The sequence below is a fragment of the Pongo pygmaeus genome, chromosome 23 (genome assembly GCF_028885625.2).
Source record: "Pongo pygmaeus isolate AG05252 chromosome 23, NHGRI_mPonPyg2-v2.0_pri, whole genome shotgun sequence".
Taxonomy (NCBI): Eukaryota; Metazoa; Chordata; class Mammalia; order Primates; family Hominidae; genus Pongo; species Pongo pygmaeus.
In genome coordinates, this window is record NC_085931.1 from 52,662,249 (window position 1) to 52,688,363 (window position 26,115).

The 26,115-nt window shown below is 46.1% G+C and overlaps 1 protein-coding gene across 1 annotated transcript in view; it reads left to right on the plus strand.

Annotated features, from left to right (window-relative positions):
- MEI1 (meiotic double-stranded break formation protein 1) overlaps nucleotides 1-26,115 on the plus strand; it is a 98,142-nt gene that overhangs the window by 28,095 nt on the left and 43,932 nt on the right. The window contains exons 8-17 of the mRNA XM_054469945.2: nucleotides 53-167; nucleotides 909-1,025; nucleotides 2,629-2,728; nucleotides 2,853-2,987; nucleotides 13,988-14,102; nucleotides 15,567-15,658; nucleotides 16,475-16,616; nucleotides 18,712-18,823; nucleotides 23,211-23,271; nucleotides 25,693-25,790. Coding sequence (XP_054325920.1) covers nucleotides 53-167; nucleotides 909-1,025; nucleotides 2,629-2,728; nucleotides 2,853-2,987; nucleotides 13,988-14,102; nucleotides 15,567-15,658; nucleotides 16,475-16,616; nucleotides 18,712-18,823; nucleotides 23,211-23,271; nucleotides 25,693-25,790 — 1,087 coding nt within the window. The remainder of the gene's footprint in view (nucleotides 1-52; nucleotides 168-908; nucleotides 1,026-2,628; nucleotides 2,729-2,852; nucleotides 2,988-13,987; nucleotides 14,103-15,566; nucleotides 15,659-16,474; nucleotides 16,617-18,711; nucleotides 18,824-23,210; nucleotides 23,272-25,692; nucleotides 25,791-26,115) is intronic.

A 26,115-nucleotide genomic window follows, 5' to 3' on the forward strand; every position in this document is an offset into this window, starting at 1 on the left:
CTGGTCCTATTCATGGTGTGACTGGGGTACTTTTTGCTGCCTGTTTCTCCAGCTTCTCCTCTCTAGAGATGAAACCCTGCAGGTGGCCAGTGCTCACTGTATAACTGCGGTGCTTGTCCACTCCCCAGTGAAGCATGCCCCAGCCTTCATCCACGCTGACATCCCAGGTAGGGGAACGCTTCTAACCTTCTCCTCCCTATACTAAAAGGATGGGGTGGTGACAGGTTCAATTGTGTATGACAGACCCTATGAACTATGTCTCATAACATCCAAATCCTATTGCTACAGATTTCTTGTATGACCTTGAGCAATTTGTTACTGATTTTTGTCATTTATTTGGTCACCTATGAATAAAAACCTAATGTGGGGTGGTGGAAAGACCTGTGGACCAGGTAGGCAACAGGAAACAATATTTTTCAAGGGACTGTTATGAGCAGGGACTGTTATGAGATGCATTGCAAATGTTACCACATTTAGGTGTTAATCTTCACTATTTTATAGATAAGGAAATTGAGGCTCAGAGAATGAAATAATTGGCAGGCCTAGTCATTGGCAGAGATGGGATAAAAAGTCAAGTCGCTCTGACTCTAAAAACTGTTTTTCCTTCATCCACGCCACTGCCCATTCTGAGAATTAGGAGACTTAAGTTCCAATTCTACTTCCGCCACTAACATTGCCTCTTCTCTGGGACTCAGTTTCCCCATCTGTTAAAAAGAAGAGGTTAAACCATAACCAAGGGCACTTTCCAGGTTTATTAGTGGATTGATGATCATGACTCATGGAGAGGATATGTGAACAGATGAAGTAGCACGAGTAAGGTGCTGAATAAATCCAAGGCCTTAGCATCAGTTAAGGGATCATGATCACATGGCTGTCATTTATTGTTTTCTCATCCTCTCCCTTGTCAGAGTTCCTCTTTGAGCATCTTTCTTCTTCCAGTGAAGTGCTCGTGTGGTCCAGCTGTAACTGCTTGACACTCCTGGCAGAAGAGCCACTCTTTTTTTCCAAGTGCCACACGGTGTATGGTTGGTAGTAAGGGTCCTGTACTAGCTTTGGGTTGGGTGGACGGCAGTTTGCAGCTGGGTAGCAGCAGCAGTGATGGGGGGCTAGCCTCCACCTTGGAGGGGAGCACTGAGTCTAGACATTTCATCAGCCCAAACTCATTACCAGATTTCATATGCAAGTATTGATATCCAAATGTTCTGCTGTTCACTGATAATCAGAAGTATATATGTTTAGACGCTTCAGCAAGGGAAGGACACTTCTCTTAGCCACTAAATGAATTCCTGTTGCATGTTAACAACAATTCTAAACAGTGTTACTCAACCTTAGATTTAGTTCTTTCCCATGCCCCAGATATCTAACCATCCAGGTAGTCTCTAAGTTTTGCTAATTTATTCTTTTAAAGTTTCTTGAAACTGTCCTTCCTTGTCTGGGACTTATTTATTTATTTGTTTATTTTTTTGAGATGGAATCTCACCCTGTCACCCAGGCTGGAGTGCAGTGGCGTGATCACGGCTCACTGCCACCTCCACCTCCCAGGTTCAAGCAGTTCTCCTGCCTCAGCCTCCCGAGTAACTGGGATTACAGGCATATGCCACCACGCCCAGCTAATTTTTTGTATCTTTAGTAGAGATGGGGTTTTACCATGTTGTCCAAGCTGGTCTCGAACTCCTGACCTTGTGATCCACCCACCTTGGCCTGCCAAAGTGCTGGATTACAGGCGTGAGCCACCATGCCGGGCGACTTTTTCTTTTTTTGAGACGGAGTCCTGCTCTGTCACCCAGGCTGGAGTGCAATGGCACAATCTCGGCTCACAGCAACCTCTGCCTCCCAGGTTCAAGCAATTCTCTTGCCTCAGCCTCCCGGGTAGCTGGAATTAGAGGCGACTGCCAGCACGCCTGGCTAATTTTTTTGTATTTTTAGTAGAGACGGGGTCTCGCCATGTTGGCCAGGCTGGTCTTGAACTCCTAACCTCAGGTGATCTGCCTGCCTCGGCCTCCCAAAGTGCTGGGACTACAGGCGTGAGTGCACTGTCTGGGACTTATAACACATCTAGATTTTTAGAGTAGGCACATTCAGTCATTCATTTTATATTCCTAGTTTATGCAAGGCACCAGGCTGGGACCTGGAGATTTAGAAATAACAAATAACATTGGTTCTTGCCCTCAGAAAAGGGAGAGAGATGCAAAGGGAAATTTCATTATGAGCTGATTAGAGCTCTGCTAGAGGGAAGCACAGGAGCTGTGGGGGCTCAGGGGAGGTTCACAGCTCTGGGTGGATCAGGGAAGGCTTTTTGGAGGAGTGGGGTTTTGACCTGATTCTCCTAGGAGGAACAGGAGTATGCCAAGTGGAGAAAATATGGCTTGGTCACTAGGTGTTCACTGAAAACCTCAAGTGCCAGGGACTGTGCTATGGCTTGTACTGGGTGTTGGGGAGATGAATCAGATGAAGGCCCGGCCTCAAAGCTCTCACAGTCTGGTCCCATTAGCTCAATCTTGTCAGGGTCCCTCCACAAGTGGCCTCCAACTCATACATGCTGTCCAGAGCCTGTCACCTCTCCTGGGTGGGCAGTGAAGGAACAAGAGAGCACTGATCCCTGGCCTCTGTCATGTCATCCTGTGGTAGGGATCGAGGCAGTGGTGAGGAGCCTGCAGGGAAGCCTGAAGATGAACAACATAGAGCTGCACAAGCAGGGCCTGCTGCTTTTCGCTGAAATCCTGACCCGGTGAGCAAAGTGGTGGAACATGAGGCTTGTAGGGGCCAGACTGCAGAAGGAAAAGTGGGCTTTCATTCCTGGTGGGGTCAGTGAGAAGAGTTCACCTACTCATTTCTCATCTACCATTTCTCAGGCAGCCAGAGGAGATCAAGCTGTTCACAAGCTCAGCCATGTGCAGAGATGCTGGCCGTGCCCTCCAAGAAGCAGTTAGCAGCCCTGTGCTGGAGGTGGCTGCTGAGGCCTTGAAGGCCACTTCTGCTTTTCTGAGGTGAGAGACCCAGGCAGGCTGAACTTTCCATCCCTTCATGTACCTAAGGGCCTGTTGAGGCCAGGGCAGCTGATATTTAAATATCCCTAGATTACTTATAATACCTAATATAGTTGGCCCTTCATAATTGTGGATTCCACATCCACGGATTCAACCAACCATTGATTGAAAATTTTTTTTTTTTTTTGGAGATGGAGTTTTGCTCTTGTTGCCTAGGCTAGAGTGCAATGGTGCGATCTCAGCTCATTTCAGCTCACTACAATCTCTGCCTCCTGGGTTCAAGTGATTCTCCTGCCTCAGCCTCCCAAGTAGCTGGGATTACAGGTGTATACCACCATGCCTGGCTAATTTTTGTATTATTATTAGAGATGGGGTTTCACCATGTTGGCCAGGCTGGTCTCGAACGCCTGACCTCAGGTGATTCTCCTGTCTCAACCTCCCAAAGTGCTGGGATTACAGGCGTGAGCCACCGCACCCAGCTGAAAATTTTAAAGAATGGGTGGTTGTGTCTGTATTGAACACGTACAGACTTTTTTTCTTGTTATTATTCCCTAAACAATACAGTATACGTTGGGCATGGTGGCTCACACCTGTAATCCCAGCACTTTGGGAGGCCAAGGTGGGTTGGATCACCTGAGCCCAGGAGTTCAAGACCAGCCTGGGCAACATGAAAGAACCTGTCTCTACTAAAAATCCAAAAATTAGCCAGGCATGGTGGTGTACACCTATAGTTCCGGCTACTTGAAGGCTGAGGTGGGAGGATTGCTTGAACCTGGGATGCAGAGGTTGTGGTGAGCTGAGATCATACCACTGCACTCCAGCCTGGGTGACAGAGTGAGACCTTGTCTCAAAAGAAAAAAGAAAAAAAAAAAAAAAAAAGAAACCCGGCCAGGCACAGTGGCTTATCCCTGTAATCCCAGCACTTTGGGAGACCAAGGAAGGCAGATCACTTGAGTCAGGAGTTCGAGATCAGCCTGGCCAATGTGGTAAAATCCCGTCTCTACAAAAAATTACCTGGGCATGGTGGCACATGCCTGTAGTCCCAGCTACTCAGGAGGCTGAGGCACGAGAATTGCTGCAGAGGTTGTAGTAAGCCAAGATTGCACCACTGCACTCCAGCCTGGCAAGGCTTGGTCTCAAAAACAAAACAAAACAAAACAAAACACCCAAACAGTATAATAAGTATTTATATAGCATTTGCATTGTATTAGGTATTATGTGTAATCTAGAGATGATTTAAAGTATACTTTACATTCCATTGTTTGTTTGTTTTGAGGACCAGGTGCAGTGGCTCACGCCTATAATCCCGGCACTTTGGGAGACCAAGGTGGGCGGATCACCTGAAGTCGGGAGTTTGAGACCAGCCTGGCCAACATGTAGAAACCCTGCCTCTACTAAAAATATAAAAAATTAGCCGGATGTGGTGTCACACACCTGTAATCCCAGCTACTCAGGAGGCTGAGATAGGACAATTGCTTGAACCTGGGAGGTGGAGGTTGCAGTGAGTGGAGATCACACCATTATACTCCAGCCTGGGTAACAGAGCGAAATTCTGTCTCAAAAAATAAAGTATGCTGGAGGATGTGCATAGGTTATATGCAAATACTATACCATTTTATGTAAGGAGCTTGAGCATCCTGGTTTTGGTATCTTCAGGGGTCCTAGAACCAATTCCCCACAGATACTGAGGGGCGACTATGCAATGTCAATGCAATGTAGACGGGGCGCGGTGGCTCACGCCTATAATCCCAGCACTTTGGGAGGCTGAGGCGGGCCAATTACCTGAAGTCAGGAGTTCAAGACCAGCCTGGCCAACACAGTGAAACCCCGTCTCTAGTAAAAATACAAAAATTAGCTGGGCATGATGGCGCATGCCTGTAATCCCAGTTACTCAGGAGGCTGAGGAAGGAGAATTATCTGAGCCTGGGAGGTGGAGGTTGCAGTGATCTGAGATCTTGCCACTGTACTCCAGACTGAGGCCACAGAGTGAGACTCCATCTCAAAAACAAACAAACAAACAATGGAATGTAAATAGTTGTCATGCTGTATTTAAAATTTTTTTTGAGATGGTTTCACTCTGTCGCCCAGGCTGGAGTACAATGGCATGATCTTGGCTCATTGCAACTGCCGCCTCCCAGGCTCAAGCAATTCTCCTGCCTCAGCCTCCCGAGTAGCTGGGACTACAGGTGCACGCCACCTTGCCCAGCTAATTTTGTATTTTTAGTAGAGATGGGGTTTCGCCACGTTGGCCAGGCTGGTCTCGAACTCCTGACCTCAGGTGATCCACCTGCGTCGGCTTCCCAAAGTGTTAGGATTACAGGCATGAGCCACTTGCACCTGGCCTACATTTTATATATTTTTTATTGTCTTTTTTTTTTTTTTTTGAGACGGAGTCTCCCTCTGTCACCCAGGCTGGGGTGCAGTGGCGTGATCTTGGCTCACTGCGACCTCCACCTCCCAAGTTCACGCCATTCTCCTGCCTCAGCCTTTCTAGTAGCTGGGACTACAGGCACGTGCCACCACGCCTGGCTAATTTTTTTGTATTTTTAGTAGAGACGGGGTTTCACTGTGTTAGCCAGGATGGTCTCGATCTCCTGACCTCGTGATCTGCCCGTCTCGGCCTCCCAAAGTGTTTTTTTTTTTTTTTTTTTGAGATGGAATTTTGCTCTTGTTGCCGAGGCTGGAGTGCAATGGTATGATCTCGGCTCACCACAACCTCTGCCTCCCGGGTTCAAGTGATTCTCCTGCTGCAGCCTCCTGAGTAGCTGGGATTACAGGCATGCGCCACTACACCCGGCTAATTTTGTATTTTTAGTAGAGACGGGGTTTCTCCACGTTGGGCAGGCTGGTCTCGAACTGCCGACCTCAGGTGATCCCCCAACCTCGGCCTCCCAAAGTGCTGGGATTACAGGCGTGAGCCACCATGCCCGGCCATATTGTTATTTTTTTATAGATTTAAAAAAATATTTTTGGTCCACAGTTGGTTGAATCCATAGATGTAGAATCCGCAATACAGAGGGCCAAATTATACTTCCAAAGTGTTATGTTATCATGTCTTTTGTATTTTCTCTGTTGTTTTGAATTTATATCTTGAAAGAAAATTATCTTTCATTTTGGTAAGGAGTAGCAGAGGTAACTGTATCTGTTGACTCCATCATCTTTAATCAGAAGCTGGCAGCTCTTTAACACCTACGAACTCCAGCCTCTAGCCCTGGTTCTCTTACTGTAGTTTCTCTTTGAATGCTCTCAGCCACTCACAGAGCTTCAGCTACTAGCTATATGTTGATAATGCTCAAATCTATAGTTCATGTCTAAAATGCCTGTGTTAGTTTCCTATTGCTACAGGACCAGATTACCACAAACTTGAAAACAACAGGTATTTACCTTCTCGTGGTTCTAGGGGGCCAGAAGTCCAAAATCAGTATCACTGAGATGAAATCAAGGTGTCAGCAGGGCCACACTCCCTTTGGAGCCTCTAATAGGGAACCCTTCCCTACCTCTTCCAGCTTCTGGTGGCTCCGGGCATTCCATGACTTATGGTCATATCACTGTAATCACTGCCTCTGTGACCACATTGTCTTCTCTTCTCTATGTGTGTATAATCTCCCTCTGCCTTTTCTCTTTCTTTTCTTAAAAATTTTTTTTTTCTTTTTCTTTTTTTTTTGAAACGGAGTCTTGCTTTGTCTCCCATGCTGGAGTGCAGTGGCGTGATCTCAGCTCACTGCAAGCTCTGCCTCCCGGGTTCACGCCATTCTCCCGCCTCAGCCTCCCGAGTAGCTGGGACTACAGGTGCCTGCCACCATCCCTGGCTAATTTTGTTTTTGTATTTTTAGTAGAGACAGGGTTTCACCGTGTTAACCAGGATGGTCTCGATCTCCTGACCTCGTGATCTGCCTGCCTCCGCCTCCCAAAGGGCTGGGATTACAGGCGTGAGCCACCGCGCCTGGCCAAAAATTTTTTTCTTATTTTTTGTAGAGATGGGGATCTTGCTATATTTCCCAGGCTGGTCTTGAGCTTCAGGCCTCAAGTGATCCTCCCACTTTGACCTCTCAAAGTACTGGGATTACAGGCATGAGTCATTATGCCTGGCTGCCTCTCTCTTATAAGGCTACTTATGATGGGATGTAGGGGACCACCTGAATAATCCAGGATAATGGCTTTATCTCAGGATTCTCTGTGAAAACTTTACTGTAGAAAATAACATAGGTTCCAGGGATTAGGACCTGACATCTTTGGGTACCACCATTCAGCCCACTATAGTGTTTTCCTGAACTGCAGACCACATTTCCAATTGCCTGGTGCTTTATTCCAGAACCTTCAATCTCAATTTGTCCATGCTACTAGCATATAGAGAAAAACACCCAATTGGGGATCTAAAGAATTAGATTTGGGTCCCTGGCTCCACAAGCAGTACTCAGTCACTTCTTGTTCATTCCTCTGATCTGCTTTCTGTTTCTTGAACACATCAAACTTATTCCTGCCACTGATTATTCCAACTCTGCCCAAAATAATATTCCCTTAAATCTTTGTGTGACTGCGTTTTTCTTATCATTCAAGTCTCATTCAGAATTTCCTTTCTTAATTGACCTTATCAGACTGCTATAGCACCTATAAAACATTTGAAAGTTATTGTTTATTCTTTTTTTTTTTGAGACAGAGTCTTGCTGTGTCGCTCAAGCTGGAGTGCAGTGGCGCAATCTCGGCTCACTGCAAGCTCGGCCTCCTGGGTTCACGCCGTTCTCCTGCCTCAGCCTCCTGAGTAGCTAGGACTACAGGTGCCCACCACCACGCCCAGCTAATTTTTTTTTTGTATTTTTAGTAGAGAAGGGGTTTCACTGTGTTAGCCAGGATGATCTCGATCTCCTGATCTTGTGATCCACCTGCCTCGGCCTTCCAAAGTGCTGGGATTACAGGCATGAGCCACTGCGCCCGGCCTCTTTTTTTTTTTTTTTTTTTTTGGGGTCAGAGTCTCACTCCATCACCCAGGCTGGAGTGCAGGCATGCGATCTTAGCTAACTGAAACCTCCGCCTTCTGGGTTCAAGCAATTCTTCTGCCTCAGCCTCCCAAATAGCTGGGATTACAGGCGTGAGCCACTGAACCCGGCCTATTCATTTGTTTTGTATCTCCCCTCCCCACTCTAAAATATAAGCTCCAGGAGCTAAAGGACCTTGTCAGTTTTTTCACTGCTCTATCTCTGGCTCCTCATAGATAGTCTATATGCGAATGAAGGATGTTAAAATGGACAGTGAGACTAAGGGATCCTAGCACCACCATGGGAAATTATTCCTTAGCAAGGTGCTTGAAATCTTAAAAAATAAAATAACCGAGGAAACCGGTATTTATAGAGTAACTTTTATTTTGTTACCATATTTTCTCTTTTAAATTTCTAACAAAGTAATGTATTTTAAATTTCTAACAAAGTAATGTATACAAATAATACAAAATAAAATATTGGCTGGGCACGGTGGCTCGCGCCTGTAATCCCAGCACTTTGGGAAGTCAAGGTAGGAGGATCGCTTGAGGCTAAGAGTTTGAGACTAGCCTGGACAACATAGCGCCACCCCATCCCTACAAAACAATATAAAATAAAATAGGCCAGGCACAGTGGCTCATGCCTGTAATCCCAGCACTTTGGGAGTCCGAGGTGGGTGGATCACGATGTCAGGAGGGTGGGTGGATCACGATGTCAGGAGATTGAGACCATCCTGGCCAACATGGTGAAACCCCATCTTTACTAAAAATACAAAAATTAGTCTGGGTGTGGTGGCTCATGCCTGTAATCCCAGCACTTTGGGAGGCCGAGACGGGCGGATCACGAGGTCAGGAGTTCGAGAACAGCCTGACCAACATGGTTCATCCCCGTCTCTACTAAAATATAAAAATTAGCTGGGCGTGGTGGCGGGTGCCTGTAATCCCAGCTACTCAGGAGGCTGAGGCAGGAGAATCGCTTGAACCTGGGAGGCAGAGGTTGCAGTGAGCCGAGATCATGCCACTGCACTTCAGCCTGGGCAACAGAGCGAGACTCTGTCTCAAAAAAAAAAAAAAAAAAAAAAACACCAAAATACAAAATTAGCTGGGCGTGGTGGCACGTGCCTGTAATCCGTTACTTGGGAGGCTGAGGCAGGAGAGTCACTTGAACCAGGGTGTTGGAGGTTGCAGTAAGCCAAGATCACGCCACTGCACTACAGCTTGGTGACAGAACGAGACTCTGTCTCAAAAAAAAAAAAAAAAGATAAATAAATAATAAATAAAATAAAATAAAATAAGCTGGGTGTGGTGGCATGCACCTTTAGTCCCAACTACTCGGGAGGTAAGGCGGGAGGATCACTTGAGCCCGGGAGTTTGAGGTTACAGTGAGCTATGATCACACCACTGCACTCCAGCCTGGGTGACAGAGTGAGATCCTCTCTTGAAAATAAATAAATAAATTATAGAGGCTTTATCATGAAAAGGAATAGGCTGGGCATGGTGGCTCACGCCTGTAATTCCAGCACTTTGGGAGGCCGAGGCAGGTGTATCACCTGAGGTCAGGAGTTCAAGACCAGCCTGGCCAACATGGTGAAACCCTGTCTCTACTAAAAATACAAAAAAAAATTAGCTGGGCGTGGTGGCGGGTGCCTGTAATCCCCATCTTAAATTTAAGACATTATTCATTGACTTGCCAGTTAGAAAGATCAAGATTTAATTAGCTCACGTTTTTTGTCTTCTCTACATGTCCTTGGCATTTTTGCTATTTAATATTTTGTTTTTTTAACCTTTAAATAATGTACCTAAAACTGGTATTTCTTGTTCCCTCAACTTGAAGCAGTGTCTCCTGAGTTCCTACGTGGTTAGCAGCACCCCAACTCTTCTTTTCCCCTCTCTTCCCTACTTCTACTTCTGAAGGCCAGTCAGCTATACCTTTAATTTTACATTGTGAAAGTTTTTAATATTTATAGTCTCTTCTGTAACTATATTTAAATCTTTGTGATTTGACTCTAGCTTGGTTATAAAAATTGAAACAAAAAATAGCATTTACGTGACAGTGACTCCAGTCTGTCTTCTTTCCTCCTTTGTCCTTCCCTGAATTTGAATCTCTAAATCTAGGACATGAATTCCAGAGTGGGAGGGATGAGTAAACCAACAAGGTACAAAAGCATAAGTAAGAGCAATGTCAATCAGAGGCACCTATGCTGAGCTGGAAGTCTCCCAGCAGGACATTGCTAGAGGGGACCAGTAGTGCCTTTTGGGCAGGAGGTGGTATTTCAGTTGTACTATGAAGAGTGAGAGTTAGATTTGTGGAAGGACCAGGATTAGCAAAACATGTGGGTTTGAGAGTATAGAGATTGCTCAGGGTGCAGTAGCCAGTTGACCCGCAGGTTACACGAAGGGGGTGTTGCCTGGAGAAGCAGGAAAGCTGTTGGGTCAGAATTGTGGAGAGAGATGGATAGGGGGCAGGTTATTAAGCCTTGCATTATTTTACTTTTTTTTTTTTTTTTTTTTTTTTGAGGTGGAGTCTCGCTCTGTTGCTCAGGCTGGGTTCAGTGGCTCGATCTTGGTTCACTGCAACCTCCACCTCCCAGGTTCAAACCATTCTCCTTCCTTAGCCTCGCGAGTAGCTGGGACTACAGGTGCCCGCCACCACGCCTGGATACTTTTTGTATTTTTAGTAGAGATGCGTTTTCACCATATTGGCCAGGCTGGTGTCGAACTCCTGACCTTGTGATCTGCCTGCCTCAGCCTCCCAAAGTGCTGAGATTATAGGCGTGAGCCACCGTGCCCAGCCAAGGATGATTTTACTTTTGACTTTAACTTCCCAGAATGTTTACTGATGTGGTCCCTCTGAGGTAGGGTGGTTCAGAGTGTCTTTGGAAAGCACAACTAGAAGGAAGAATGAAGAGTGAGAGCTGCTAAAAAGAATTTAAAGAGGCCGGGTACAGTGGCTCACACCTGTAATCCCAGCACTTTGGGAGGCTGAGGCTGGAGGATCACTTCAGCTCAGGAATTTGAGACTAGCCTGGATAACCTGAGGAAGCGCTGTCTCTACAAAAATTATCCAAGCGTGGTGTATGCCTGTAGTCCCGGCTACTCGAGGCTGAGGTAGGAAGATTGCTTGAGCCCAGGAGATTGAGCCTACTATGAGCTGTGTTTGTGCCACTGCACTCTAGCCTGGGCAACAGAGCGAGACCCTGTCTCAAAAACAAAAACAAAAAAAACCCCAAGAATTTAAAGGTGGTGGAACTAGGGCTTGATGATCGTGTAGGATCATCAAACTTGGAGCTTCCAGAGATGAAGAAGGAAAGGGAAAATCAAGCCTTAACCATATGCAGTTGACTGAGAACCTGTTAGAAGGCCCAACAGATTGCTCTCAGTGCTCAACAAAGGCCCAGGGATGAGGGTTAATAGGTTTTTTTCCTAGCTACTGCACTGGGTTAAATAGTCCCCCAAATATTGGTATCTACCAAGAACCTGTGAATGTGCCTTATTTGGAAATAGGGCCTTTGTACATTGAATCTGCTTAAGGTCAAACAGCTCCAGCTGTAAATCCAGTGACTTGTTTCTATGTAAGGAGAGGGCGGTTTGGACATACAGTGACATGTGGACATGCACAAAGGGAAGGTGGCCATGTGAAGACAGGCAGAAATTAGAGTGATGCAGCTGCAAGACAGCGAATGCCAAGGATTGTGGCCACCACCACAAGCTAAGAGGCAAGGAAGGATTTTTCTCAAGACCCTTTGCAGGTGTGTCCAATTTTTTGGCTTCCCTGGGCCACATTGGAAGAATTGTTTTGGCCCACATGTAAAATATGCTGGCACTAACGATAGCTGATGAGCTAAAAAAAAAAAAAAGGTTCACACAGAAATCTCTTTTTTTTTTTTTTTTTTTTTTTTGAGATGGAGTCTTGCTCTGTCACCAGGCTGGAGTACTGTGATGTGATCTTGGCTCACTGCAACCTCCAACTCCCTGGTTCAAGCGATTCTCCTGCCTCAGCCTCCCGAGTAGCTGGGATTACAGGCACGCGCCACCATGCCCAGCTAAATTTTGTATTTTTAGGAGAGACAGGGTTTCATCTCATAATGTTTTAAGAAAGTTTACAAATTTGTGTCAGGCTGCATTCAAAGTTGTCTTGGGCTGCGTGCGACCTGTGGGTTGTGGGTGGGACAAGCTTGCTTTAGAGGGGACATGGCCCTGACGACACCTCAATTTCAGATTTCTAGCCTCCAGAACTGTGAGAGGATAAACTTCTGTTGTTTTAAGCCACCCAGTTTGTGGTAATTTATTATAGCAGCCCTAAGAAACCAATACCCTGTGAAATAGTCATTCATTCATTTGACATCTGTTCTATTAATCATCAACTTACAATGCATCTGTCTCTGTTTAGGTAAAGTGAAAAGATGGAACTGGTCCCTTTCCTCTTGGAAACTCACAATTAAACTAGTCAATGACTCTTGGCTCTTCTGAGTCTATAGAATCTGAGGGTTCAAATGGACCTTAAGTGTTACGTGTCTACATTTACCCCACACTCATAATGATTGAATCTCCAAAAGTACTTTTCCAGTGTCTGCGTATAATCTCATAGAATGGGGAACTCACTTCTCCCTAGAGATGATCCCCTATACTTCTATAGACTTTGACTCAGAAAATTCTCAGGCTGATGCTGGGCGTGGTGGCTCATGCTTGTAATTCCAGCACTTTGAGAGGCTGAGGCGGCGGATCATGAGGTCAAGAAACCCTGTCTCTACTAAAAATACAAAAATTAACTGGGTGTGGTGGCGTGCGCCTGTAGTCCCAGCTACTTGGGAGGCTGAGGCAGGAGAATCACTTAAACCCGGGAGGCAGAGGTTGCAGTGAGCTTAGATTGTGCCACTGTACCCCAGCCTGGTGACAGAGCAAGACTCCATCTCAAAAAAAAAAAAAAAGAAAGTTCTCAGGCTCATGCCTGTCATCCCACACTTTGGGAAGCTGTGGTGGGTGGGTAACTTGAGGTCAGGAGTTTGAAACCAGCCTGGCCAACATGGTGAAATCTCATCTCTACTAAAAATACAAAACTTAGCTGGGTGTAGTGGTGTGCGCCTATAGTCCCAGTTACTCAGGTGGCTGAGGCAGGAGAATTGCTTCAATCTGGGAGATGGAGGTTGCGGGGAGCCAAGGTCACACCACTGCACTCCAGCCTGGGTGACAGAGTGAGACTCCATCTCTGGATCTTAGTAACATTTACCTATTGATCCTGGTTTTCCTCATTGAGTTAACAAAGTTTGATCCCTCTTCCCCAGAAGAGCTTATTACTTATTGGAAAACAGTAGCTGTTACTCTCTTGATGCACGTTCAATTCTAGGTAGTGCTTCTTTCACCAGCAGGCTCTCCTCTGCGAGAAAACCTTGTATCCTTAATAGTAATAATAGACACAGCTGACATTTATAAGGACTTATTATGTATTAAGCATCATGCTAAGTGTTTGGCATACATTATCGAATTTGATCCCCATAATAAGTCTATGAGGAGAGTACTATTAAGCCTCATTTAATAGATGAGGAAATTGATGGTTAGAGAGGGCAAGGAATGTACAAGAAGTTGTGCAGTTAGATGAACATTGAAGTAAGGATTTTTTTGAGACAGAGTCTTGTTCTGTCACCCAGGCTGGATTGCAGTAGTATGATCACGGCTCACTGCAGCTTCTACCTTCTTGGGCTCAGGTGATCCTCCCACCTCTGCCTCTTGAGTAACTGAAACCACAGGTGTATGCCACCACACTCGGCTAATTTTTTGTGGAGACTGTGTTTCACCATGTTGCCCAGGCTGGTCTCCATCTCCTGGGCTCAAGACATCTACTCATCTCAGTCTCCCAAAGTGCTGGAATTACAGGCGTGAGCCACCATTCCTGGCCTGGAGTAAGGATTTTTATCAGATTAGATTCCATGTTCTGATCCAACTGCACTGCCTCTCATTGCCTGAGAACCTGGGGTTATCTTGGGAATACCGTTGCCTTACCATGAACCTGCTTTTGTCTCTCTGGATGCAGGAAGGACCATCAGAGCACTCCACCTGTGCAGTATGGGGAACTGCGGGCTTTGCTAGAAGCCATGCTAAACCGGTGTGCGGAGTTTTCCCAGACCTTGCTGAACAGGAGGCCCCTGGTCAGTGTACTGCAGACTGCTGCTTCCGAAGATCCTGCTGCAGTGTGTTTTTCGAAAGATAATTAGTATATTCCCTTACTTTTGTATGCTATTTCATGACTTTTTCTCATGCACACATGGCTACAGTGAGATGCTATTTTTTCCCTAATAGCAGAACTATGAAGCTTAAGGATTACTATTCTCATTTTTACATATGGGGAAAGTAAAGCCACGAGGGTTAAATAATTTTTCTCTAAGGTCCAAAACTAGAAAGTACCTAAGCCTAGACAGTAAATTCCAGGATGTTTTTACCCCAGTCTATTACACACATTCTCTGTTTATATCATATAAGCAGATAGGGTAAACATGCTCACAAAATAATATTTAAGTCTGGATTCACTAGAATCTTAGAATCTGAACAATGTGCAATGTGTTGTAGTTGCTGGCTTTTAATAGCCTGTAGACTTAAGATATCAGGAAAGACACTGTCAGTGTGAGTGTCGATTATGTCTTTCAGGATTAACTTTGGAAACTAAGCTCTTTACACCTGATGGAGTGGGGATTTTCTTGTGTTTTAGAGCAACTAATAGGGCCATTACAGTCAAGCTAATGCCCACTAGCCTGTGACAGCTTTCTGCATATAATAGACCAATAGTCATTCCTGTGGTTCAGAGAGACTGTAGGTTAAGGTCCCTCCAACACTGCTACCATTTTTTTTTTTTTTTTTCTGAGATGGCTTCTTACTCTGTGGCCCCAGTCTGGAGTGCAGTGGCGTGATCTCGACTCCCTGCAACCTCCGCCTCCTGGGTTCCAGTGATTCTCCTGCCTCAGCCTGCCGAGTAGCTGGGATTACAGGCATGCACCACCACACCTGGCTAATTTTTGTATTTTTAGTAGAGACAGGGTTTCACCGTGTTGGCCAGGCTGGTCTCGAACTCCTGACCTCCACCTCGGCCTCCTAAAGTTCTGGGATTACAGGCATGATCCACTGCGCCGGGCCTCTGCTACCATTTTTTTTAATTCTGAGACGGAGTCTCACTCTGTTGCCCAGGCTGGAGTGCAGCGGCACGATTTTGGCTCACTGCAACCTTCGCCTCCAGGGTTCAAGCAATTCTCCTGCCTCAGCCTCCCTAGTAGCTGGGACTACAGGTGCCTGCCACCACACCTGGATAATTTTTTTTGTATTATTAGTAGAGACGGGGTTTCACTGTGTTAGCCAGGATGGCTACGATCTCCTGACCTTGTGATCCGCCTGCCTTGGCCTCCCAAAGTGCTGGGATTACAAGCGTGAGCCACCATGCCCAGCTTTGCCACGATTTTTTAAAGGAGCTATTTGCAAAGATATAGCCAAGATCTCTTGGAAAGTTAGGTGTACGGGAATGTCAGACTGCAGTGTGAGAAGAAGAGGTCTACAGTCATCCAAGCATAGACTGAGACACAGCATATACTTGATCACTAGGTTCCTGTCTCTCCTTCCCACCTCAGGGCCATGCCTCCAGTAGAGATTCAGAGAAGGCCATTCTTCAAAGGGGAAGGTTCCTCCTGAGCACTCTGGAGGGATTTAGAAGTGCCTGCAGGTAAGGGGCCCTCTGTGGTATGAAGTAATAGCATGGAAGGTAGGGGTGGAAGGGATTCAGACAATGGGTGAAGTTCTAGAGGCAACACTTGATTTCTGATACTCTGCTGTATGGCAAAGAGGACTTTGGCTGAGGTAGGGTTTGTGGGTGTGTGGAGGAGGCTTGAGGACAGGCAGCTAGGGGTAGGACCTTCCTAAAGATTCCTTCCTCATGGAGTTTTTGCTACTGTGCCATGAGGTTGTGTCTTATTCACCTTCGTTCCCCACCACCCCTCAACTAGCCTAGCACTATAGGTATTCACTGAATGGTTGCTGAATTAATTCAGTTTACATTAACAAATGTTTGTTTTATCTACTGTGTGCCATGCCTGATGCTAGACAGTGGGGCTAGAAAGAAAAGTCAGGATGGCTCCTGCCCTCAAGCAGCTCACAGTCTCTTGGGGAAGAGATGCTTTTTTGTATATATGTGGGATTTGTTAGGTTTTCAAGAATCCGGGGAAGGTATTCCAGATAGAGCAGCATATTTAAAGGCAAATGAATGGGAAATAGCAAATAGCATGGCATATTCAGGGAAGTACACACAATGGGGTAGAAGTACACGTAGTTGGGGGAGGGGGTAGGGAGCAAGAATCTGGAGAGGTAGCCAGGGATCAAGTCCTCTCCTCATTGTGATCTATTGAATTTTCTCCCAATCTGATAATAGAGATACTTTCCCTGGACCCTGAGCACAGGCACTCCCCGCCACCCCCCAGGAAGGTGTTTGTAACCTTTAGGTTGCATAAGTGGTAGTGAATATACTCACATATTGATTTCTTAGGTTGGCTATAGAATTCCAGAGTGAGCCTTCAGCCCAGGAGAATCCATTCACAGCTCCCAGCGCCAAGAAGGAAGACACCTTGGAGGCCTTCTCAGAATTTCTTCTCAGTGCCTGTGACTCGCTGTGTATCCCCATGGTGATGGTGGGTTCTCCTGAGCCATGGGCAACATGAAGCTTGGGGAAGAGAAGAATGTGCAGGCGAGCCAGGCTCAGAGGCATAAGGCAGTGACTGCTCAAAGGAACTCTCTGGGGGCCTCAGCAGTGTGATTCTTGCTGCTACCTTTCCTTTGTTCTAAAAATAAAATGTAGTGTTTGATTATGAAACTAACAGGTTCCTCTTAAGAAAAAATAGAAAGCAGTAATAATAAAATAATAAATGGGTAAGTTTATGGAGTGATAAGTACCTAATATTCACTACCTGATTTAGTTCTCCCAATGATCCTGGGAGATGGATGCTATAATTTGCCCTAATTTACAGATAAGGTTGTCATATTTCTATAGTTATAAAGCAAGCCCATAACGGTGCTGAGATTGAACCTACGACTTCAGGTCCCCTAGCTTTTCTTGTGTCTTTAATAATGAGCAGCAGTGAATGTCTGTTATCCAAGTGTTAATAAGGAACATGTATGTGTGTTCTGTAAAATGAGAGATGACCACTCTGAAGAGAGGCTTGATCTTGAAGAGCTTCATTTTGAGCTGACTTGAGGTTGAGATGGTGGGAAGAGCAGGGCCAAGAGCTGCTGACTCTGGGTAACCTTGGGTGAGTCCTCTCCTGCTTGAGGTTTGGGCATCCTATGAGCCTGTGAGGAGTCCTTGTTAGTCAGGAAAGGGCAACTCCTAACCATCTACTGGGAACAGTAGGTGGCAGCAGGGAGGCACCTCTGGCTCTGCACAAGCAAGGCTCTCTTCCTTGAAGAAGCCATTGAGCTGGAGTCTGCAGGAGGTAGTGGTCAGGAACCCTGGACTGTGGCCATGAGTTAACCCACTAACAGTAAGACTTGGGCAACTCATCGCAGTTTACTCACCTGCCCTGCCTTCCTCCCAGATTTTTGAAGTGTTAGAGCTAAATCTAGAAGTAGATCATAGAATTATTGTATTAGTCCTTCTTTCTACTTTTCTGTATTTTACACATTTTCTTTAATGAGCATATATTACTTTTATAATAATAATAATAATAATAAAACAACCAAACTTGCTCTAAAAATGAAAGGTGTCAACAAGAACAATGCCTCTGAGGACCCAGCTGTTTACAGAAAGGGAACTGAGACTCAGGGAAGGGAGAAGGTGACTACCCAAGGGCACACTGTGGTGGCTATGTACAGAGCCTGAACTAGAACCGTGTTTTTTTTTTTTTTTTTTTTTTTTCGTAATTCAGAGCTGTGTCTACCACATAAGACTGCCTCATGACTCTTGAAGAATTACCTGAAGGCTGATCTGAGGGCAATGGTATTTACAACTAATTGATCACAACCAGTTACAGATTTATTTGTTCCTTCTCCATTCCCCCTGCTTTACTTGACCAGCCTTAATAATAATGGGCCGGGTGCGGTGGCTCACGCCTGTAATTCCAGCACTTTGGGAGGCTGAGGCAGGTGGATCACTTGAGGTCAGGAGTTTAAGACCAGCCTGGCCAACATGGCGAAACCCCGTCTCTACTAAAAATACAAAAAGTAGCCGGGTGTGGTGGCGCATGCCTGTAATCCCAGCTGCCTGGGAGGATGAGGCAGGAGTATCGCTTGAACCCGAGAGGCAGAGGTTTCAGTGAGCCGAGATGGCACCACTGATCTCCAACCTGGGTGACAAAGCAAGACTCCATCACAAAGAATAAAAAAAAAAAACAGCCCCCCCCAAAAAAATAACAAATATGAAGGCAGTTTATAAACTATATTATTATTATTACTATAGTAATAGAAACATGAGAGTCACTCTGCATTACGGTTTAGAAAGCAGTTTTTACACACCAGACCACATTTGTTTCTGGGAGGGATATCTTGTTATTCTCATTTTAGTCTTTTGGGAACAGAAGCCCAAAGAGATAAAGTATCTAGTACAATCTATCAGGTGATCCAAGCCTTAGATGTAGGTTTGGACTTTAAGTTCCCTAGCTTTTCTTGTGTCTTTCAAGTGAAAGGAGTTAATCTACTGTTGCTAGATTTGATGTGAGTTTTCTCTGATGCCTTTTCTTCTTCAGAGGCTCAGTCCTGGTGGGCTATGTTCTCTCTCCTGGTTCTTTGCAGAGACACTTGGAGCAGACCACCCACCCAGCTTTGATGGAAGTTTTCCTCTCAATTCTACACAGCCTCTTTGTCATCGTTCCCCACATGAAGGAGAAGTTTTCCAAGAAGCTTGGTAGGCAGCAGGCAAATGTGGAGGTTGGGAGGGAGGCAAGCACCTTAGGCAGTGCTCAGAGAGTATTCAAAGAGAGGATAAGTTGTGGGTGCACATTTACTAATTCATTCAGAATCTGTATCTGTTCTTTGTCCAGTATTGAGTGAAAGGAAGTGTCAGGCAGCAATCAAAAGTCATTAAAGGGGCTGGGCGTGGTAGCTTGTGCCTGTAATCCTAGTGCTTTGGGAGACCAAGATGGGAGGATCACCTGAGGCTAGGAGTTTGAGACCAGCTTGGACAATACAGTGAGAGCCCATCTCTACAAAAAAGATTAAAGAAAAATTAGCTGAGAATTTTCAGTAACATTAGTGACTAGTTATTAATAATAACTAACATTTAAGTTCTTACAGTGTGTGAGACTGTTTTAAGTGCTTTGCATGTATGGACTCATTTAGTCCTCAGAAAAACCCCAGGAATTGTCTATTATGATTGTACTCATTCCACTGATGAGCAAACTGAATCTCAGAGAGGTTAAGTAACTTGCCTAAGGTCACACTATAAGTGGTATGCCCAGGATTCAAACCCAGGGAATCTGGCTGTAGAACATGCTTTCTTTTTTTTTTTTCTGAGATGGAGTCTTACCCTGTTGCCCAGACTGGAGTGCAGTGGCACGAACTTGGCTCACTGCAAGCTTCACCTCCCGGGTTCACGCCATTCTCCTGTTTCAGCGTCCTGTATAGCTGGGACTACAGGCGCCCGCCACGCCTGGCTAATTTTTTTGTATTTTTTAGTAGAGACGGGGTTTCACCGTGTTAGCCATGATGGTCTCGATCTCCTGACCTCGTGATCTGCCCACCTCAGCCTCCCAAAGTGCTGGGATTACAGGCGTGAGCGACCGTGCTTGGCCAGAACATGCTTTCTTAATCTCTGTGCTATATTTGGCTCTTATCATTATAATTTAATGTTTTTTCTTTTATTCTCGTCACATGGCATGCAACGAATGTTGTGCAACAAGTCTACCGTGGAGAGGCAGCCAGGGCTCAGCCATGTAGGCCCTTGTTGGCCATGTGAGGAATTTGGATTTTTTTTTTCTTTTTTTTTTTTCCGAGACAGAGTTTCGCTCTTGTTGCCCAGGCTGGAGTGCAATGGCATGATCTCGGCTCACCGCAACCTCCACCTCCCGGGTTCAAGTGATTCTCCTGAGTCAGCCTTCCAAGTAGCTGAGATTACAGGCATGTGCCACCACGCCCGGCTAATTTTGTGTTTTTAGTAGAGATGGGGTTTCTCCATGTTGGCCAGGCTGGTCTCAAACTCCCCACCTCAGGTGATCTGGCCACCTTGACCTCCCAAAGTGCTGGGATTACAGACTGAGCCACCATACCTGGCCTGGAATTTGGATTTTATCCTAGGAGTTTTGTTGAGTTTTAAAGAAGTGGAGTAACATGTTCAGACTTCTGTTTCAGAAAGATCTTTCTTGGAGCAGTGTGGACTATGAGTTAGAGGGAGGCAGATTGGAGGCATGTATCTCAGCCTCTTGCATTAACTCAGGTTGGTGATAGGAACTAAGGTAGTGTTGGGGCATGGAATAGCTGGATGTAGGGCTTGAAAGCGAGGTAACAGTGCAGGGTAATGCCTGGCTTCTGGCTGCCTTCTATGTGGATGGTGGTGTGTTTAACTGAGAGAAGGCTCACTGGGGGAGGATCTGGTTTGGGGAGGCAGTAGAGGATATGGTCAATTTGGGTCAGGGTGAATGTGAGATGTTCCAGTGAAGATGTTAGGTGGGTAATTGACTGTGTCTGAAGACAAGGGAGAGATCTGGGATTTAGATACAGATATAGAAGTCTTCAGCATCCAGCCTTTCATTCATTCAACAAATATTGGGCACCTACTGCATGCAAGATACCATGCTAGGGCTGGAGATTTAGCAGTGAACAAAAGAGACCCCTGTCCTTGTGAGGCTGACTCCTCAGTGGGGATCAGGTGAGATTCTTCAAAGCTGAGGGTGTAAAATGAAATGATGAAAGAAGCCAAGACAAAATTAAGCATTTAATGGTCAGGAGGAGGAGAGGTACGAGCATTTGGAGAGGTAGGAAGGAAACCAGAAGGATATGATATTAAGGAAGCCAAATGAAGAGAGTTTTGTGGATTGGGGAGTAGTCAGGAGTGTGAAAGGCATCCCAGAGGTCAAGTAAGATGAAGATTGAAAGATATCGATTGGACTTGGCTTCATGGCAGCTTTTGGCCACATTGGCCAGAGCAGTTTCTGTGGGAGTGGTTGGAATGGAAGCCAGACCAGAGTGAGTTAAAGAATGAGTGCAAGATGAGGCAGTAGAGACAGGATACACAACTATTTTGACAAGTTTGGTGTGTGGGGAAGGTGAGAAATGGGGGTGTGAGTAGAGGGGAACATGGAGTTAGGAAGGATTTTTCTACCCCCTAAGATTGGAAACACTTACCTGATTAGCTGCTGATAGGAAGGAGCAGTAGAGAGACTGGTTGTTAGCCCATATCAGTTGGAATTCTTCTCACCTCTCTTGTTTATTGAGATTGTACAAATTAATTTTCTTATCTCCAGTGTCCTTAGCTAGAACATGGTGATAATGGTGAGAATTAAACAAGATGATGTATATAGGTTTCCTGAAGACTGCATCCCTCAGCCATTGTGATAACTGATACACACTTCTTTCCTTCCTTTTAACATTCTTCCTGCCTGCCATACTTCCGTACCCAAGAGGATCTAGTCTTGGGGCACTGGATGAGAGGCAAGTGTAGATCTCTTGGGGCAGTGGTGGGGAAAGGGGATGTAGAAAAAGGCTATGAGGTCTGTAGGGAGATCTGTGCAGCATGAAGCCAGGTAGCACAGGATCAGAGGCTCAACCTGCAAGAGGGAGGAGGGAGGCAGGCACTGCCAGCCAGGAATGGTATGGAGACCTGGAGTAGGAGGGTGGAGAAACTCTGGATCCCTGAGAGATTGGGCCAAGAGGAGCCCATCTGGAAGGGAAGCTTGGTGCCCCTTCCTGGGAAAGTCATGGGTTAAATTGTTGCCACAGAGAGTTGCTGTGAAACCCTGAGGGATTCCCTGTCAGCTGCTTTAGCCCCAGGATAAAATACAGATTATTCCCAACCCAGGGGCTGGTGAAATGGGAGCTTCTGATGTCTTCTTTATCTAGGATTCTGCTTTTACAGCGGCCCAAGGGAAGGCAAAACAGAGGTTAGTATTGACTGAAAGCCTTACTGGGGAGACTGGGAGGAGCCAGCAGCACAAAGGCCTGGGCCAGGGTCAACAGCTAAGGCAGAAACTGCTGGCTGGGTGCAGTGGCTCACACCTGTAATCCCAGCACTTTGGGAGGCCAAGGTGGGCGGATCACCTGAAGTCCAGAGTTCGATACCAGCCTGACCAACATGTAGAAACCCTGTCTCTACTAAAAATACAAAATTAGCTGGGCGTGGTGGCGCATGCTTGTAATCCCAGCTACTCAGGAGGCTGAGGCAGGAGACTCGCTTGAACCTGAGAGGCGGAGGTTGCAGTGAGCCGAGATTGTGCCATTGCACTCTAGCCTGGGCAACAAGCATGAAACTCCATCTTAAAAAAAAAAAAAAAAAAAAAAAGGCCAGGCACAGTGGGACACACCTGTAATCCCAGCACTTTGGGAGGCCGAGGTGGGTGGATCATGAGGTCAAGAGATCGAGACCATCCTGGCCAACATGGTGAAACCCCATCTCTACTAAAAATACAAAAATTAGCTGGGTGTGGTGGTGCGTACCTGTAGTCCCAGTTACTCAGGAGGCTGAGGCAGGAGAATCGCTTGAACCCGGGAGGCGGAGGTTGCAGTGAGCCGAGATCATGCCACTGCACTTCAGCCTGGTGACAGAGTGAGGCTCCGTCTCAGGAAAGAAAAAAAGAAAAGAAACTGTTATTGGACCTCTGTTCTGAGAACCAATTGCTTTCAACAGACAATTCAGAGATGAGAATAAAATAGTAACTACTGTTCTTTCTGCATCTGAAACTGGATTGTTTTCTATAAAACTGAAAGAAGGGATAGAAGGAGCAGATGTGTTCTTCCTAGGTCCTTGTCAAATGTACCAAATTGTAGTGGAGGATCATTCAGAATGGAAGAAAATGAACACTTATTGCAGCACTTACTTTGAGCCAAGTACTTGTTAGATGTTCTCTGTACATTTATCTTACTTAGCTTTACAACAACCTGTGAGGTACAAATATCAAAACTGAGTCTCAGAGAAGTTAAAAAACCTTTCCAGAGTGAAACTACTAGACAGTGATGGAGTACATTTTGAACCAAGTCTGTGTAACTCTGAAACCAGAGCTTTTTGATACCACCCAGGCTTGGGACTCTCTGTGACAAGTCTGGTTTAAACTGCTCTCTGCTTTATTCCCACTTCTCTGAAGCTTCCTCATCCTTCATACGACTGACCCTGGAGCTGAAGGCCAGGTTTTGCAGTGGTCTGAGGTATGTATGGTCCCAGGCAAGATTGAGTGGCCAAGGGGCCAATGTCCCTCTTGATGGGACAAGTGGGAATTGTTGGCTGGTGTGTTTTAGTCATGGGCTCATGGTGGTGTTGACATAGTGTCAGCATTGCTCAGCATCTGGTGCAATAAGCTGGCCATGCTTCTGTAGGTTGTATTGAATCTAGTGCGGTAAGGATCTTATTCCTGGTGATACTTGGATGGGTACCTGTCACATCAAAACTGGGAGAGGCCTGGTGCAGTGGCTCATGGCTGTAATCCCAGCACTTTGGGAGGCCAAGATGGGAGGATTGCTTGAAGCCAGCAGTTCAAGATCAACTTGGGCAGTGTAGCAAGACCCTGGTCTCTACAATTTTTTTTTTTCTTTTTTTTTTGAGATGGAGTGTCGCTCTGTCACCCAGGCTGGAGTGCAGTGGTACAATCTTGGCTCACTGCAACAACCGCCTCTTGGGTTCAAGCAATTCTCCTGCCTGAGCACCTGAGTAGCTGGGATTACAGGTGCCTGCCACCACGCCTGGCTAATTTTTGTGTTTTTAGTAGAGATGGCCAGACCGGTCTCAAACTCCTGACTTCAGGTGATCCGCCTGCCTCGGCCTCCCAAAGTGCTGGGATTACAGGCGTGAGCCACCGTGGCTGGCCACAAAAGTTTTTTTTTAATTAGCCAGACCTGGTGGTACACACCTCTAGTCCCAGATACTCAGGAGGCTGAGGCAAGAGGATCCTTGAGCCTAGGAGGTCAAAGCAGCAGTGAGCTATGATTGCATCCCACTGTAGCTTGGGCGACAGAGTGAGACCTTGTCTCTAAAAAACACAAAAAGCCCCAAAAAACGCTTTCATAGATCATTTGTTTAACCTTTCATTTAAATGAGGAAACTGGCCGGGTTGAACAGGAAACTCTGGCTGAGGCAGAAGATCGGCTTGAACCCAGGAGGTGGAGGTTGCAGTGAGCTGATATAGCGCCACCGCACTCCAGCCTGGGTGACAGAGTGGGACTCCATCTTAAAAAAAATAAAAAATAAGAAAAAGGCTGCAGTGAGCTATGATCACGCCCCACTCTAGCCTGGGTGACAGAGTGAGACCACTGAGGAAATTGAGGCCCTCAAAGGGGAAAGGATGTAGTGTCTGTCAAGTTCTAGTTTCTACCAGCCAAGTAATTCTAGAGGAGAAACTCTCTTGTTAAAGTAGAGGTCGCTGCCTCAGTCTCTGTCTTGTTAGGTTTCTGGAGCAGCCTCTGTACCTTCTCCTTTATGATTTGCCCCCTGTTTCTGTATTTACTAAGAAGATTAATTTGTTACTGCCCACAGTCTACAAGCTGGTTACAGTGCAGTGCCCAGCTTTCCTTCCATAATACTGAATACGCCATCCAACATTTAGGAGAGAATACAAGGACCCATCTGGATTGAAAGTCAAAATTTTGGAAGTACTCCTTGACTGCACATGTGGGGTTCAGCTGCTGCTGCTTTTTCTAGCACTTCCTCAGCCCTTTCCTGGCCTAGGGGCACTTTTTTATTTGTATGTTTTATTAAATTGGAACTTATAGCCCCCACTTCGTATTTTTTCAGTAAATTTTTAGTGAATGCCTGGCCCAAGTTACAGCTGAAGCAGCAGGTTCCATATTTCCTTTTTTTTTTTTTTTTTTTTAAGACAGAGCCTTGCTCTTGTTGCCCAGGCTGGAGTGCAGTGGCACAATTTCAGCTCACTGCAACCTCCGCCTTCTGGGTTCAAGCAGTTCTCCTGCCTCAGCCTCCCAAGTACCTGGAATTACAGGTGCCCGCCACCACGCCCAGCAAATTTTTGTATTATTAGTATTATTATTTTTTGAGACTGAGTCTCCCTCTGTCGCCCAGGCTAGAGTGCAATGGTGCAATCTCGGCTCACTGCAACCTCTGCCTTCTGAGTTCAAGCGATTCTCCTGCCTCAGCCTCCTGAGTAGCTAGGATTACAGGTGTGCGCCACCACGCCTGGCTAATTTTGTATTTTTAGTAGAGACAGGGTTTCACCATTTTGCTCAGGCTGGTCTCAAACTCCTGACCTCGTGATCTGCCCGCCTCACTTCCCAAAGTGCTGGGATTACAGGCATGAGCCACTGCTTCCGGCCAGATTTTTGTATTTTTAGTAGAGATGGGATTTCACCATGTTGGTCAGGCTGGTCTCGAACCCCTGACCTCAGGTGATCCACCCGCCTCGGCCTCCCAAAGTGCTAGAATTACAGGCGTAAGCCACTGTGCCCAGCCCCGTATTTACTTTTCATAGCCACCTTAAGACCTTCTCTGCCACAGCCATGGCTAGAATTTCACTAGCCTCTGGCACAAAGCAGTGGTGCCCAGGCATATGGCAGGGATAATGCTCTCCCAGCCAAAGTAGCAATGTCATCTCTTCTATGCTTTCTTCTTCTCCCTCTAAGTCACTCAGCCCTAAACCAGGTGTGTTCCAATTTCCTCTACTATATGTGCCTCAACCTCCTCTCAGCTCCAGAGAAGACAGGACCACCTTCCGAAGAAGGTAAGATGCTACAATTTGACCACTCGTGGCCTGTGCTGGTCTTTAGAGTCTGGGTGCCTTGCTGATTGGCTAGATAGTGAGTTAGTACAGGCATGAGATTTCTTTGCCTGAGGCTGCCCAGAGGAATTGGAGTGATGCAATTATAGGTTGATTCCTAAGGATGTGAAATAATAGAACTGGAAAATGATGGAACCCAAGGCTCCTGGCACCTTAGAGTTGAGAAGGATCCTAATGTTCATCAAGTCCAGTTCCTTCTCCCTGAAAGTCTCCTCTGTAACATCCCCATACCAGGCCTCAGGAGTCCAGTGTTCACTATAGCATTAAT